Raw genomic sequence first — 16,115 nt, forward strand, 5'->3', positions numbered from 1 at the left:
AGGGAGGAAGATGGGAGTGAAAGTAGAAAGAGAGAAAGTGGAGCCGTAGTGGAGGGCTACGGAGTAATTTCGACCACCTGGGGATCTTTAAATTGCGCTGACATCGCACAGCACACGACGCCTCTTCGTTTCGCCTCCATCGAATGAATGAATGAAAAACTTTATTTACACAAAGGGAATTCTCCCGGCGTTGGTGGGGCCCTCAGTCCAGGGCCCCAGTGGCCTTTGCTGTCTTGCGCGCTCTGTCAATCAGCTTGAGCTGGTCGTCAGGCGTCGAGCAGGACAGCGCAGCCTCCCACTGCTCAGGTGTTGGTGTGGTGTTTATTGGTGCTACCTGTGTTTCTTGACAGGCCCATGTAACATGGTAGAGTGTAGGGGGTTCTCCGCATAGTGGCCATTTATTTTCATATGTAGTGGGGTGGATTTTACTGAGTAGACTCAGATTGGGGTATGTGTTAGTCTGTAGCTGTCTCTAGGCAACCGACTGCTCTCTATTGAGGTCTTCGAGCGCAGCCGCCGAGGTCGGGTTCGAACCCGGGAACTCCGGCACAGTAGTCGGGCGTCTTACCACTGCACCACCCCGGGCCGCTGCCTCGTGCAGACAGAAGACAAAATAGAGAAGAAAGAAAAGCAAGAGGGAGAGAAAGACGCGCGCCGCAACAACAGCCGTCGTCCACCACCGAAGCGGTGGCGCGTGCAATGACGGCCTACAACAGATAAAAATTCAGACATGCTAGCCGCCGCCGCAAGCGGCGGTGACCTACCTGTCCCAGCCCCATCAGGGGAGAAGAATGCACCAGCAATCCCCCTCCAAAGGCCTCATCGCACTTTAGTGGTCCAAATTGTCCTCTAGAATTCTGAGCGCACGTTTTATAGAGCCAGCAAGAAACAACTCCGAACAAATATTAGTGCTACAGCACTACCACCCGCAATTCTCGCAAAACCCCGATCTCTGAAGCCTATTTGACATTTGACATTTCCGGGAGACTGCAGGTGTCCACGGAAACACGTATTACGGATACTGCGCCTTTCCTTTCCTATTAACCAATTCTAGAATTCCGGTGAACTTTGATGCGTTCATCGGAACGCTGATTGTGTTCGACAAGCGGCTCGCGACGTATGTACCTTGCAGCAACGCTCAGGCTTCCGCATTTCTCTACTGCGGACTCCGCTGAGCTTTCGGAACTTTTAGTGCTGTATCATTGATGCAATGTGTGGTCTGGAAGCATGGCCGCCTGATTAATACAGCAAAATAACGTTTAATAATTGAGACATAGCTAACACAATCCTGTCAAAACGCCCCGCTGCTGCATGGTATTCCGTCATGAACTGAGTTAAACCGTATGTATTTTTTATAGTGCAAGCTTCTCAGAAAGCACCATCCAGAATGCTCACTGAGCAACTGAGCACTGACCAGGGCCACTGATGTTATGATCTTGCTTCCTCCCGTTCCGCCCAAAACCATCTCTACTTCTCCGTTCTGGTCAACCACCACCGTAGGAGACATGGAAGACTGAGGCCTCTTTCCTGGCTCGATATAGTTGGCCGGTGACGGCGGCAGGCCCCAGAAATTCGCATCGCCGGGCGTCGAGAAGTCATCCATTTCGTTGTTAAAGATGACGCCTGAAGCCGTGCGTATTAGGCTTCCATAGCTGCATGGTAAATAAAGAGCCACATATGAGTAGGATAATCGCGGGTTGCATGAAGAAGGTGATTTGGCCTATTATGAGCGTCAACAGGGGCAGACTGCTCACTATGCTTTGCGTAGACATAACTTATCTACTTTCAGAATTACCGGGGAAAGAAATAAAGGCGACAATAAAACAAGCTGAGAAGACGATAATGCACCACACCAGAATTCGGCAGGGCCGCAAGCACACAATGCTTATCGTTTTACTTTAAGGATGGCAGTAATTCAGAATTGGATATCCTGGTTTTGCTGAGAGGTTTATATTTTATATTACATTGCGTATATTAGGTTACAAGCATTAATCAAGCAGCCGGGCATTGTCCAGCTTGTTGCGTCTTTTAAGGCCAACTTTTAATCTAAAAAATAAATAACAGACAGAAAAGTCTAACAGGCGTCTGGGCATGATAATTTTACGCATCTTGATATACGTATGTCGAGCATTTTAAGGCGAAAGCCTTTAATGGCTCATGCTGTCGTGGACAAAACGCGTCCTGCTTTTGCGGCAGCTCTGATTGGCCGAGGCGGAATGACGTCATAGAGGTCTCGACCAAACACAGAGCACTATCACAGTATGCGCGAAAGCATGCCTTATATGGCCATATGTCAATCAATGATTAATTAATAATTAATTACTGATTGATGACTAGTTAACTATCATAATAATCATCTACTTATTGCCTTGTCATTTAAATAATTAACTAAATATTATATATTTACCTACTTAATGCCTAATTAATTAAATTATTAACTAATACCTAATTATTACTTCATTAATTAGTACCGGTTGCGTAGCAGAATGCAGCACTCGGCCTTTCACTACTTTAGTCGTTAAAGTTCCTTACAATTGTTTCTTGTATCTCTCAGTGGAGACTCTTTACATTTGAGCCGCCGGTGTTGAAGGTGATGGCAGGGAAACAATTGGTGAATCAAGATGGTCGCTTCAGTTCCACTTGCTGTTCATAAAAATACTGGTAAGCAACCAGAGGTCTCCATGAACTGCACACAGCCGCATCGATGTGTGCATACGAAAACTGTTCCATTGACTAACTGCTCTGTTGTGGAGCATGCAACGCTTTTTTAACCTGCATCAGAAGTATCTAACAGGCGAATTCATTTGTGTAGTTTACGCATTCTTGTTTTTATACCTGCATTAAATATGTCAGGCAGATAGCACAGGTAGAATGTACTTTAGGGCGGACATTGTGCCCACTCTGTAGTCCAATAACGAGGCTTACTTATTTAAAAACTGAGTAAAATTTCCATTTACTTGTTCGCCGAGATGTTTAAGTCCGGGCTGACATGGTGGGCGTGGCAACGAAATGCCACCATACAAAACTGGCATCCGGAAAGCCTGAGGTGTCCTGTGGAGTGATATATCAGGGACAAACTCCCTCACACTTGTGCCTAAAAAATAGAAAGCGAGCGCCCGCGCTAGGCACTCATTCCCTTGCAGAAAACGAAGAAGGTAGCGCCGGGGTGTTGCAGTGGTAAGACGCCCGACTACTGTCCGGAGTACCCGGGTTCGAACCCGACCACGGCGGCTGCGTTTCGATGGAGGCGAAATGAAGCGGCGTCCGTGTGCTGTGCGATGTCAGCGCACGTTAAAGATCCCCAGGTGGTCGAAATTGCTCGTGCTTAAAAAATAGAAAGCGAGCGCCCGCGCTAGGCACTCATTCCCTTGCAGAAAACGAAGAAGGTAGCGCCGGGGTGTTGCAGTGGTAAGACGCCCGACTACTGTCCGGAGTACCCGGGTTCGAACCCGACCACGGCGGCTGCGTTTCGATGGAGGCGAAATGAAGCGGCGTCCGTGTGCTGTGCGATGTCAGCGCACGTTAAAGATCCCCAGGTGGTCGAAATTGCTCCGTAGCCCTCCACTACGGCTCCTCTTTCTCTCTTTCCACTTTCACACAAACCTTCCTCCCTTCGCTTACGGCGCGGTTCAGGTGTCCACATAGCAAGTGTGACATATACTGCGCCTTTCCTTTCCTGTGAACCATTTATTATTATTAGCGCAGAGCCAGCAGCCGACAGCAGGCAAAGAAGGGAAGGTGAACTTAGCCTTCTAACGTGGCTGGACGAGTGCTGCACGGCACACTAGTTCCGTGCGACCTGCCCAAAAACATTAACTTACAAGAGACGGAAGGGAACGCAAAATTCTGAAGTTTGGATGCGTTACATGTGCGAGGTACCATATTCGCCTGCAGAAAACAGTGTGGGCAAGGTAGCGTTTCTCCAGCATGGGTATTTCAAAGGCACTGGCTGTAGCCATCTTGCTTCGTACCTTAGATGATGTCCTTCACCCCCGCCACGCAAAGCGCTCCCGAGAAATTCTTAACCTAGACCTCACAAAAGCATTTGATAACGCACGCCACGTACGCTGCCATATTACATGCTCTTTCGTCGCTTCAAGTCGGCTCGCACGTCGACCAGTACATATCCGCCTTTCTTCGTCACCGCACTGCTGAAATCACCTTCCGCTCCCTCTCATCTCCCTCTTTCAAGCTCGGTAGCATTCGCACCCCTGAGGGCTCTCTCCTCTCTCCACTTCTCTTTAATATTACTCTTATCCCCATGGCACACGCCCTTAACCGAATAACTGCCCTGTCCCACTTCTTCTACGCCGATTATATTACACTGTGGGCCATCACAGGTAACATTGGCACCATAGAAGATACATTATAGGCCGTAGCAGACATTGTAGTATCATTTGCCGCAAATGTCGGCTTGGCTTGTTCCCCTACCCAATCGGAGCTTCTCATAATCCGACCTCGAAGATGTGTCTAAGACAGCTGCCCTCCTTCCCCCATCTTCGTGACAATTGAAGACATCCTGATACAAAACAATGGCAAGAATACTGCCACCATCACTAAGCTGACGGTGATAGCTCATCAACAATCAGCCTCATTCGCCGCATAGCCAACCGCCATCGTGGCATGCTCGAGTATGACCTGAGACGCCTGGTACAGGCCTTTGTTCTGAGCCATGTTGTATACTCCCTCCACTACCTCTTCCTCACGCGGGCGGACAAAGACAAGGTTAACGCCCTCATCCGACAGGCGTACATGGCCACCCTCAATTTACCGCGTTACACCTCTAATGAATGCTTTCTTCACATGAACATTCATAACTCCCTGGATAAGCTCACGGAAGCCCCCCGCTCAGCCTAGTTGCAGCGGCTATCATCTACCCTCAGTGGCCAAAACGTCCTTGCTCGCATATATCTCTCACCTCCCGGTCACAGCTCTCCACAACGTACACTTCCCCCGCCGATACACTGCGTTGTCACGGAGCATCCCCTACCTACGAGGATGCACCCAGAGCATCATGTAGTTCACCGCAAGGCACGCGCAGCGCTTCACAAACACTATGGCTTCCATCCAGAGACTTAACGTCGACGCTGCCTCATACTCCTCCTCTTCTCCCGCCCTACATATGCCGCTGTCTCCAACTCACTGCAACTGGTCGCGGCTGGCACTACTCTTGATTCCACTTCCATAGAGGCGGAGGAGGTGGTGGTCGCCCTCGCCATATTTACCACCCGAGCAGTGATAATCACAGTGATAAGGCCGCATGCCGGCGGCTGCTAAAAAACAACAAATGCAGTTTGGAAGGTTTCGCGGCAATACTATGATTAAATGCTCAGAGTTCCATCCTCCAGCCACTTGGTAACTCTCCGACCTAGAGCGATGGGAGGCTGTAGTGTCCAGCTCTGACCCAGCCTTTCAAAAGCAGCTGGCGGAGTGGTCTTCGGGAGTCGCTGAAGAGCACCAGCTTCCGGCCGGTCACAACACGCAGCCAAGAGGCGACCCGTCGTTAAGATGTACCCACTTAAGGCTCCCGATATGGCATAAAGTTTTTCACCACCACCTCGTTTAAGACGGAAGTCCACACTGAAGCTGCTATCCCACGTGCCTCATAATCAATGCCAAGAATTCGGATGGCGGATCTGTGCGTAATTTGTAGGGCACCATTGAGGAGCGCTTCTGGCTTGCCAATCAGAAAATATATACTTTTTTTTTCATAATTAAGGTCCGCCCCAGACACCTTGCCTTACCTGTCAAAAATATGAAGGCAATGCAGCAGGCTCGTTTCATTACACAGATACAACGTAATGTCATCCGCGTAAGCAGCCACACGCAGCGTCTGACGCACAGGGAGAGGGGGACCACGGATACTTTGGTAATGATCGTCCTCAAATAAGCTTGCTCTAAGCTGAGAGTAAACAAACGAGGCGAGAGGGGAAAACCTTGCCGGACATCACGGGTCACAGGGAAAGGGGCGCTTTCCCACCTATCCATCATCAGTGTGCTTTGAATGCCATCATACATGCTTTTAATTAAACGTATGAAATTTAGCGGAAACTGAAAACCATCCAGAACGCCGAATATGTAGCCATGTTCCAGCCGGTCAAAAGGTTTCTTTGATCCAAAGAAACAAGCATACTACTAGCTAAGCGTCTCTGTGTGTAATCAATAATGTCACGAGTGGTATACGACAACCTATGTATTTCCTTGCCAGGAACAGAGCGCACCTAATGACAACCAATAAGGGAGGCCATTACATTTCTCAAGCGCCGAACCACGATGGCTGCGAGAGCTCTGTGGTCTACGTTTAGAAGCGTAATCAGCCTCCTCTCTTCTGGACGAGATGACCCAATGTCACGTTTTGGGATCACAATTATTTGCCCTCTGCGAAAACTGGCCGGAAAATCTAAATGCTCAAAGCACTGTCGAAGAACATTTGTCAGTGCTGGACCAACAGCGTCCTCGAAACCCAAATGAAATTTCATAGGAAGCCCATCAGGCTCAGGCACTGACCCGTGCTTCATTGACTCTAAAGCTATCTTTACCTCTTCTAAAGTGGGAAATGCACAAAGCACATGCATCTCCAGTCCGAGCAGCGGCAACCCAGCTAACATTTGATGCGTCTAAGCCAGCGCAACCCGTCCTTGGACTGGTCTCCTGTTTTTGGGAGTATTAAAAAGTTCACCACCACCACCATTCCTACATTAATCGTAATACCTGAAGACGCCGTGACTTTAAAGTGCGTCAAGAAACGCATACAATCCAATGTTTTATGGGACGCAGAGGGGGGTGCTCATTTTTGGAAGTAATATAGAGTTCACCCCCACCACATCAATCGTAATATCTGAAGACGCCGTGCCTTTAAAGGGCGTCAAGAAACACATACAATCTCGGGTTTTATGGGACGCAGAGGGGGGCGCTCCGCTCAACGCTAAGCTATGGATGTAAGAACCACATGTCTCCCAGATGGAGATAGCTCACGCAAACGGGAAATCCGGAGGACCAATTCTGCAAATTCTGTAACGATATAGACACTCTAATACCTCTGTCACATGGTCACTTTCAATCCTCATTGAACTCGACCTGCATTGAGGTTTTCAAGAAGGATTGAAGCATATCCCGTGCTACACGGACGTTTTCAATGAGCATTGAGAAATATTCCTCGTGTGCGTTTTAGAGCGTACTGATGACGAGGGTGTCGACGACCGCTTTCGAGTGCGCTTGAAATCTCAAGGGTGCTTGAGGAAGCAGCTTGAAGTCAAGCAGGATCGAGCTCGATTGCCGTGTAACAACCTCCCGTGAAAGTTTCCGTGTGACAACCTCGATCTGCATTGAGTCGAATGCAGATCGAGTTCAGTGAGGATCGAAACTGTCCGTGTGACGGGTACAAACATATCCTCTGGGAGTGCATTCACTTCCCGGGATACAATTTATTCCAGGAGGCAGACGCATGGGAGACCATGTTTCATAGTGAAGACCCGGCGACACAGGCCAACATTGTCTGTCTGGCAACTGAAGCGGCAAACCGCTTCGTCTACTAACCCGTGCCCGTCAGGGTGACATCGGTCTCCCTGGACGCCTGCGAGTGGTACCGGAACTCTGGTGTCATCTCTTCAGGGCAATAAAAGTCTTCACCACCGCCTCCGCGCAAATCGAAGCACCTCAAGGTGTGCAGATGGACTACATCTCCCACGCCAGGCCGCTATCGGAAGGGATGAGGCTCTAATAAGGCTACGTAACTCGTCGCACCAGGATCGCATCAGAGAGGAATGTACGCTATGCGGATCTTCGCACCAGCTTCTGAGACACGCGACGACATAGTGCACGACCCTCTACCAAACTGTGAATGTGTCACATTGATTTGAGCGTGTCCCATTCATTTCGGCCACTGTCAGTAAGCGAGGCGCGTAAAGCTCGCGACAAGCTCTCACGCGAACGCGAATCGGGCAGTACGCGCATGTAAACGTGACGGACGAAATGAGCCAGCGCTAGGAAAGGAAAGACTGAACATAACTGGACGCTGGTCAGAAATATGGATGGGCGTCTCAGGTAAGATCACAACATCCATAGCCGAAACATACGTATAAAGGAACTGCGGCACATATGTGCAGTCTAGCCTGCTCGCAAATGAACCACGACGTCATGCCCAGCAGAAACGCCACCCATGCATGAGTTGGGGAGCATCAAGGAGCGCAAAATGCTGATTCAGGCGCTGCAGTGCACGTGCGTTCCAAGTCGGTCGCCCTCAACCAGGGTCTTGAACGCCTAAGTATGAGCCTATGACACAATTAAAATCACCCACTGTTTTACATGGCGGCTGTCTAAAAAGTAAACATCCAACCCATTAAAGAAGGGTTTAGTAAGGCTCGCGTTCCCCGGAGCATAAATGCACAAGATGCGCACCCTCACAGCCAAATATAGGCAATCGAACGCTAGCACACGCCCAGAAACGTCATATGAGATGTGGCGATCGCGCAAAAGGGATCTGTTGAGCACCGCAATTCCGGCACCACTCGACCGTGAAGTGGCGAACGAAACGAAGCACTCCAAATGAAACTTGCGCTTTAAGGGCAACACATCAGAAAGAGTAGTAAAATTTGTTTCTTGAAAACTATAGATATCACAGTTTGTTCTTAAAGCCAAATCTACTATTTCTGTCGGTTTTCGCGTCTCCTAAACCCCTGGGCGTTTAAAGAAAGAATTTAGAGTCCTAATGTTATATCGGGTATTGCGTTCGAAACGCAATCAAGGCCGATGCGCTCCCTGAGGTGGCACCACGAAGGTGCTTTGCACTCGCATTAAGCGCAGCTTCCCGGCTTTCCTGAAAAAGTACGGGACTTCTTAGGAGGGTGTTCCTCCGGGCGACGTTCTTGTGCCATGTCCGATCCTGAGGTCAGCGACGAAACACAGCGCTTATTCCGTTCTCGCTGGAGCTCGATGTCCATATCACATTCACTGAGTGTAGTAGGAATCGAGGAGTGTCCGACACCAAGGCTGAAAGAGCTGCTGGAATCGTCCACATCCCTTTCTTGGCTCACAACTACAGATGAATCCTTTAAGTCCTTTCGCAATTCCGGTAGCTTCTTCATGCATCCCGTTGGCTTCTCCAAGGCTCCACGAATCTTAGAAACTCAAGCAGTGGCCGGCGTCGCCGCCAGCTTCGTGACACGACCAGCCTGCGTTCTCAAGGCACAGCGGGCTTGCGGTGGAGCCAAAAACTCCATGCCAAACTCCATGCTTGGCCTGGACGCCGCGAAATTTAGACATGCCCGGAGGTTCCGATGACGATGTGGTAGGAGCTGCCTTGATACCAGAAAGCTCACACGAGAATCCGGGGGGCACCACGGCTGACGCCGTGGTCGCGCAAGCAATCTCAGGCTGCGATGGACCAGCCATATGCTTGTCAAACGCCACGTCACCACTACTGGTCGTTCGTTCCGCCAGTGTACCAGGAGACAGGGCACGGTAGTCACTTGAGGCCCAACAGAGGCAATGGGTATACGCTCGCTGCCGTTACGAGGCGGCCGGCGTCAACGATTAGAGACATGGATGCCATGCTCTTCACTGTCACTTGAAAGGACTGGGCGCCCATATGCTGGACGAAGTAAGCTTCAGGTAAACCCACTATTGAAGTCGCCGCGTGGACGGTGGTCTCGGGACTGGTCCCCGCAGGGGCGACTATGTCGACGACCAAAGTCTTCGAAGGACTCCATGGCGTTGAGGGCGCCATGGTGACGAAATCACGAGACACCCTTGACGTGAAACACGCAGGAACGCCCGCTAAGCTTGAACCTTCAGCGCCTGAGAAGCGCTCGCATCGAAACGAGAGACACAGACAAATTATTCACCGAACCGAAATATTCACTACCGAAATATTAATTCAACTACTGCCTAAATAACCGAAAACCGGCCAGTGGTCACCACGGAGGTACTCGCCACAGGCGGACTTCCATTGGGCGACAGTGGTCATACCAATTGTACCAAGACTGTCACAAAATCCGTTTGTCGCACTGCACTGCGCTAAGGACATGATTTTCCATACCATATAATATATGGCCAGCTGCCTCAACCTCAAGGCAGCTAACGAGAGGGATTCGATCCGATCATATACGGGCCTTCAAATGTGTGTTTCCTTGTATGTATTCGGTTATGTCTTCTTGAAATGCATATCAAAATTGTGAAGCAACCGCTCATCACGCATCGCTCCGTGTGGTGTCATACGATTTCTCGTTGCATATAGCACGCAAATCTTAGTCAAGTCGGATGCTAAGTACGAGCGATTCGAACCGGCGATATATGCACCTTCATATCCTATGCAATCCCGACTTTATATAAAGTGCTAAATAAAGGTGTATGACTGGTAGTCTATAGCTTTTGGAATATATATTATTCTATATCTAGGTAAACCCGTTTATATCGCTTGCAGTCTGTTGCTTTAGAGGCATTTACACCTCTATAGACACCTAAAGGTAACTGTTTTAATACTAGTCTATCATTCTAGGAATTTTTCTATAGCTAGCTAAAACTGCTTATATGACTTGAGGTTTGCAGCTTTGGGTGCATTCACATTTCCATAGACACCAGAAGATATCTATATGACTACTAGTCTATAGCTTCAGGAGCATACACGATTCTATAGCCAAATAAAACAGCTTATATGGCTTACACTCAGTAGCTCTAGAGGCATTGACATTTCTATAGAAAGCTAAAATAACTGTATGACATTAGTCTATAGCTTCAGGAGCATACATTGTTCTATAGCCAGCTAAAACAGCTTATATAGCTTGCAGTCTGCAGCTTTTGCGCCATTTGCATTTCTATAGACAGCTAAATATGATAGTATAACTATTGTCTATAGCTAAATGAGCATACACTTTTCTAAAGCCAGCTAAAGCAACTTGCAGTCAGTAGCTTTCAAGGCAGCTACATATCTATAGACAACTAAAGATAACTGTGTGTCTACTATTCAATAGCTTGCTAAAACTGATTCTATGATTTCAAGTCTTTAGAACCAATGCCATCTCTATAGGCAGCTAAAGGTAACTGTATGGCTAATACTCTATAGCTTCGCGACCATCAGTTTCTCTATGGTTAGCTAAAGAGATTTTGTATGCTTTAGAGCTGCCTTTAGATATTCAAATGGCACTTTATTGCTGACTGTAAAAGTTCATAGATAGACATAGCTAACCGTCAGCTTTTCCATTGAAGTACATAGACAATTTTTGTATGGGCAGTGACCCCACAGGCGGTCTCTACGAGCAAAACAGCAAGCGGCAGCGTGCTCAAGGTGATCGAGGGAGCACAATCCCTGCAATTGCTAAGTCATAAAATACTCAAACATCTGCATGCTATGCATAATAAGAGCTAGCGATGCAGTTTTATACATAATCAATGAGGGAAAGCAAAGTCAGCGAACTTTGAGATGCATATTTTTGACGTTCGATATATCGCACCACATTGTCGACTAAAGAGTTTTAAAAACAAGTTACATGGTAATTGGGAAATCGGAAGCATCTGTTGCTGCAGCAATCGCATGGGCTACATGGCTGCAGCGATAGGTCTAAATGTTCAGTACTAGGTGGCACGCAGATGCGCAGTAACCGCCGAAGCACATTCTCGAGGCATTGGTGGCGCATAGCTCTGCTTCGACAGCAGTGCAGCACGTAGGCAGCAGGGACGAACTCAGTTTCTTTACAATTCGCTTTGGTTCGGGTCTGTGTTCGGCTTCTGCGTAAAGAATTACAAGCTAGGCTATTATTCAAAATTGCCAAGGGTGGTTAACAGCGCGAAATAAAAGGGGCACGTGGTGAGTTCTCTTTCACCCGTGTCTTCTTCGCATTGTTCACCAGCCTAAGCGATGTCAGCTTTCTTTCTGAGCACAGAAAGCCTATAACGAGGGCTAAAAGCATTTCATGAATATAATCACCTGGCATGTAACAGATGTTGCTGAGATCGGTCTCAAGACTAAGTCCTGGCTACTCTAACGGGTAACATAGTTCCAGCGTCAATTTACTTACTTTTCAATACGGCTATAGCATCTCAACCAACCCAACAACAAAAGAAGAAAACGAAGTGGACTAAAATCAGTTTTGGATAAATAGATAAAGAAGTAATGAAAATATGTATTTTACTAATTTTAATTACGCTTGTTTCTAGCTTCAGGGCGGACTTTAAGGAAATGGCAGAAGTGAATTGCACAAGTTTCACTTAGAGGATGAACTTTCGCTGCACAAAGAGGCATCCTCTGAAAGGCGCAACCAAGGAGCATTGTCTCCTGCTAACTCGCGGCTGGCTTCCCCTTCCCTGAGATCAACGTTCTATGATTTCCGGCTGCTCAGTGCTTTCCCTCTCTTGCCTTAGCTTTTCGAGCAGCAGGTTTGTTTTCATGACAACCTCCCCTCTCCTCTCTACTGACTTCACAGCTTTCCCCTCACTGGACAATCTCGCCGTTTCTTCTATCGAACCTACACCGATAGTCCGACATCGGAGAGCGAAACTCCATAATTTTATATTAAAGAGCTGGTCTTCCAAGTAGCAAACATTTAAAAGGATAGAAGATGGAACATTTTGAGACTGTTTCCTCACTATCCATTGATGGTGGTGGTTACGCTTAGTACGTCTCCGCTGGCACCCCAGAGCGAGAGGTGCGCTGTGCCGTGGTCGGGTGGCGGAGACTGGGTGACCATGCCATAGTGGGCTGGGTCGTGGTATGTGCGGTCGTCGTCGATCTGCCAGCGGGTCACGTTTGCGCAGTCCCACGAGGTGAGATACCGTACTACCTGCAAGTCATAAAAAACAACTGATTGCCCTCATGTATTTTTTAGTGTGTCAGCACTATAGATGAATCACAGGGCAGGGGTATAGTTGGCAGGTAACATGACAGGGCAATGACTGGTCAGCGGATTCTGTGACGTCAAAAGAGCACGTGACGTGACCGAATTAGACGGAGCTGCTTACTAAGGCGGCTATTTCAAAATGCCAGATAAGATTGGAGTCAAAATCTGGTAGCCTCGTTCAGCGCTCTTTCATACGCTACGCCGGCAACTTCGTACGGCTTCGTTAAAGACGCACTTATTATTCATGTACCTATGTACGGTTGTCTTTCAGGTAATATTGAAGCTAATGATTGTATGTGTGAGATATTAGAGACAAATATTTAGAGATTAATAAAAATGAGACCAAGTTACGAAAAGCTAAATCAAGCTGATCAAACCTAAATAAAGGCAACGCATGTCAGAACACATAAGTGGTACTAAACTTAGCACTTTAAACCTGGGACCATTTTTCGCCTTGTGCGTGTCTTTCTTCTTTGAGGGGGGAAAAGACTACAACACAAAAAAATGAAACAAAGGGCGCATAGTAACAACGTAGGTACAGTTTTTGCAGTGTAATTGACCCAAAAGGCTCACAGCCATTACACCTGTACGACCAGACGGCTAAACAGCCGAAAAACTTAACCGTGCATTTTGCTCTGTATTCACCGAAGAAAGTGTTCACAATTTATGAGAGTTTCCTCATTTCACACAGGCGGTCATGCAAGACATCATCTTTAGTCCTTCTGATATCAAGAACATTACTGAATCACTAAAACTGACGTCCTCATGTGGTGTTGATGGCATGAAGACGAAAGTACTAAAACACACAAAAACTACTGCGAGTGCGATACTACGCCATATTTTCCAGCAGTCGTCATCAGGAGTGGTCCGGAATATTGGAAGGTGGCCAAGGTAATTCCAATCACGAAAAAGGGCTCTTCATCTTTGTGTTCTAGTTATCATCCTATTTCACTAACAAATGCTTGCTCAAAGATAATGGAACACGTACTGTACTCTCACATAGTATTATATTTAATACGTGGTACTTTCTTCAATCATAACCAACATGGTTTTATCAAAGGCCTTTCATTCGATACTCAGCAAGCTTCATTTATAGGTGACATAAGCTCTAACCTAGATTTGAACGCACCTGTAGATGCTCTCTTCCTTGATTTTGAAAAGGCATTGGATAAAGTTCGGCATCAAAGATTAATCCTTAAACTTTCAAGATTACAGATTATCCCCCTTGTATTAGAGTGAGTGTCTAGCTTCATTACCAACTGAAAAAAATTTGTGTATACTAACGAACGCTCCTCGTCTTCCATTCTAGACCTCTGGAATCCCCCAAAGTACAGTGATCGGACCGTTCCTCTTTGCAATATACATTAATCACCTGCCTAGTAACATATCTTCTAACATTCGCTTATTTGCAGACGACTGCGTAATTTATCGTCCCATTCATAACGTTACTGACTCTACCATTTTACAAGATGATATTAAACGAATTGAAATTTGGAGCGCAAAATGGTTAATATGCCTAAGCCCTAACAAAACGCCACTGCTCTCTTTTTTGCACCGGAGAAACTATCAAACATCTGCTTACACATTTGCGGCTCGTAAATATTATGTGTTCAGTCTTGCGTCCCCCTTTCTGCTACATTAACTTGATCTGAACACATAATGAACATCACTAATGAAGCCAATCGCACTCTTGGTTGCCTGCATCGAAACCTGGGCCTAGCTTCCGCATCCGTGAAAACATTACCTTTTCTCACATTCGGCCGTCCTAAAATAGCATACGAATGCTCATTCTGGAACCCCCATCAATCTAATCTTGGGAACACCCTGCAAGCTATTCTTAATAGCGCTGCCAGGTTTATTGTTTCGGCCTACTCCTATAACACCAGTGTCACTGCACTTTAGTCATGAGCGAATCTCTATAATCTTAATGAAAGACTATAAGAGACGTTGCATGGTCAGATTGTTTTTTTTTTTCACAAACTTTATCACACACTAAATTTTTCAGCAATTTTACCAGCTCATCGACAGTCAAGCCACACCAGTCACCCAAACGCCATCTATCCACCCCCAGCACAGACTGCTGCCTATCTTCATTTCTTCTTTGTAGGGACCGCTCGGGACAGGGAGAATCTGCCTGCCAAAGGTGTGCACCACTCCGACCCAGATCTCTTCAAGACTGCTATTGAACGACTTTTCACTTGAGCATTATGAACATTATGCCCATCTCTCAAGTATTATCCCTCACCAGAGGGATTTGAGGCACTAATAAATAAATAAATAAATAAATAAATAAATAAATAAATAAATAAATAAATAAATAAATAAATAAATAAATAAATAAATAAATAAATAAATAAATTTTCGCTTCCACGGTACATTCCGTGGTACATTTCGCAGCAGGAATATGTTTTCTGAAGTCAAACAAAAGCCGCAATATTTTCCTCATCGCAGCTAATGAAACCAACGATATCTTTTTGAATAGAAATAAATGGTTTAGTTTCGTTTGTTTTGCAAGGTTTAACATTCCAAAGCAACTCGCGTTATAAGGAATGAAGCAGTGGAAGCTCCGGAAATGTCGACCACCCGGGGTTCTTTAACGTATGCTGACATTACACAGCACACGGGCTTGTTTTACGCCTCTATCGAAAAGTGGCCACCGCGTTCGGGATTGTATCCAGTGCCCTTGAGAAATCAATGGGATGCTGTTTGAGGGAAGAAGTAAAAAGTTTCGCTCCATTTAAAAGGTAATAAAAATCGCCAATTATACTCACATCTTCAACGTTCACGTAGAGAGGGTCACCAAGCTGAGACCTACTGGCGTAAGCGAACTTGCATGCCTCGATGAAGCTGCCGTGAGAAAGAACAAGAATGCAAACCATTTTACACGTTCCTTGTATTTCGGAAACGTGTTTGTCTCTAGTGAGGACGGCAGAAATCGAGTATCTAGTTACAAACCATGTCGTATTCCTTGTCGATTTCTCTGGTCCAGAGGAATAAAAGTATTTAGCACAAGTGAAAAAAGTATGCGCGCCTTCACGTATCAGGAAATGAAAATGGCAACTTCCGGGAATGCGTATAATCTTTATCTTTCCATCGTAGTCATTGGATGGTAGGAAGAAAACGAGAGATCGACATAACGGGCTATTTTTGGAGGCAAATTCGGATCGCTATACATACGTGACAATGTTTTTCTTTCTGCATTTTTCATGCGCCCACATATCGGGAAACATTTTCATGCACAAGTAGCCATGGCATTTCGCTTACAAAATTTACTCCTTACGCGCA

At 46.7% G+C, this 16,115-nt stretch overlaps 1 protein-coding gene across 1 annotated transcript in view; it reads right to left on the reverse strand.

The window, feature by feature from the left end:
- LOC146197683 (scoloptoxin SSD14-like) overlaps positions 1–16,115 on the reverse strand; it is a 47,024-nt gene that overhangs the window by 12,409 nt on the left and 18,500 nt on the right. The window contains exons 9-11 of the mRNA XM_084597225.1: positions 15,602–15,677; positions 12,580–12,773; positions 1,415–1,652 (exon numbers count right to left, since the gene is read on the reverse strand). Coding sequence (XP_084453351.1) covers positions 1,415–1,652; positions 12,580–12,773; positions 15,602–15,677 — 508 coding nt within the window. The remainder of the gene's footprint in view (positions 1–1,414; positions 1,653–12,579; positions 12,774–15,601; positions 15,678–16,115) is intronic.

The sequence above is a fragment of the Amblyomma maculatum genome, chromosome 3, assembly GCF_055883805.1.
Source record: "Amblyomma maculatum isolate TAMU_Amacu chromosome 3, ASM5588380v1, whole genome shotgun sequence".
Classification (NCBI taxonomy): Eukaryota; Metazoa; Arthropoda; class Arachnida; order Ixodida; family Ixodidae; genus Amblyomma; species Amblyomma maculatum.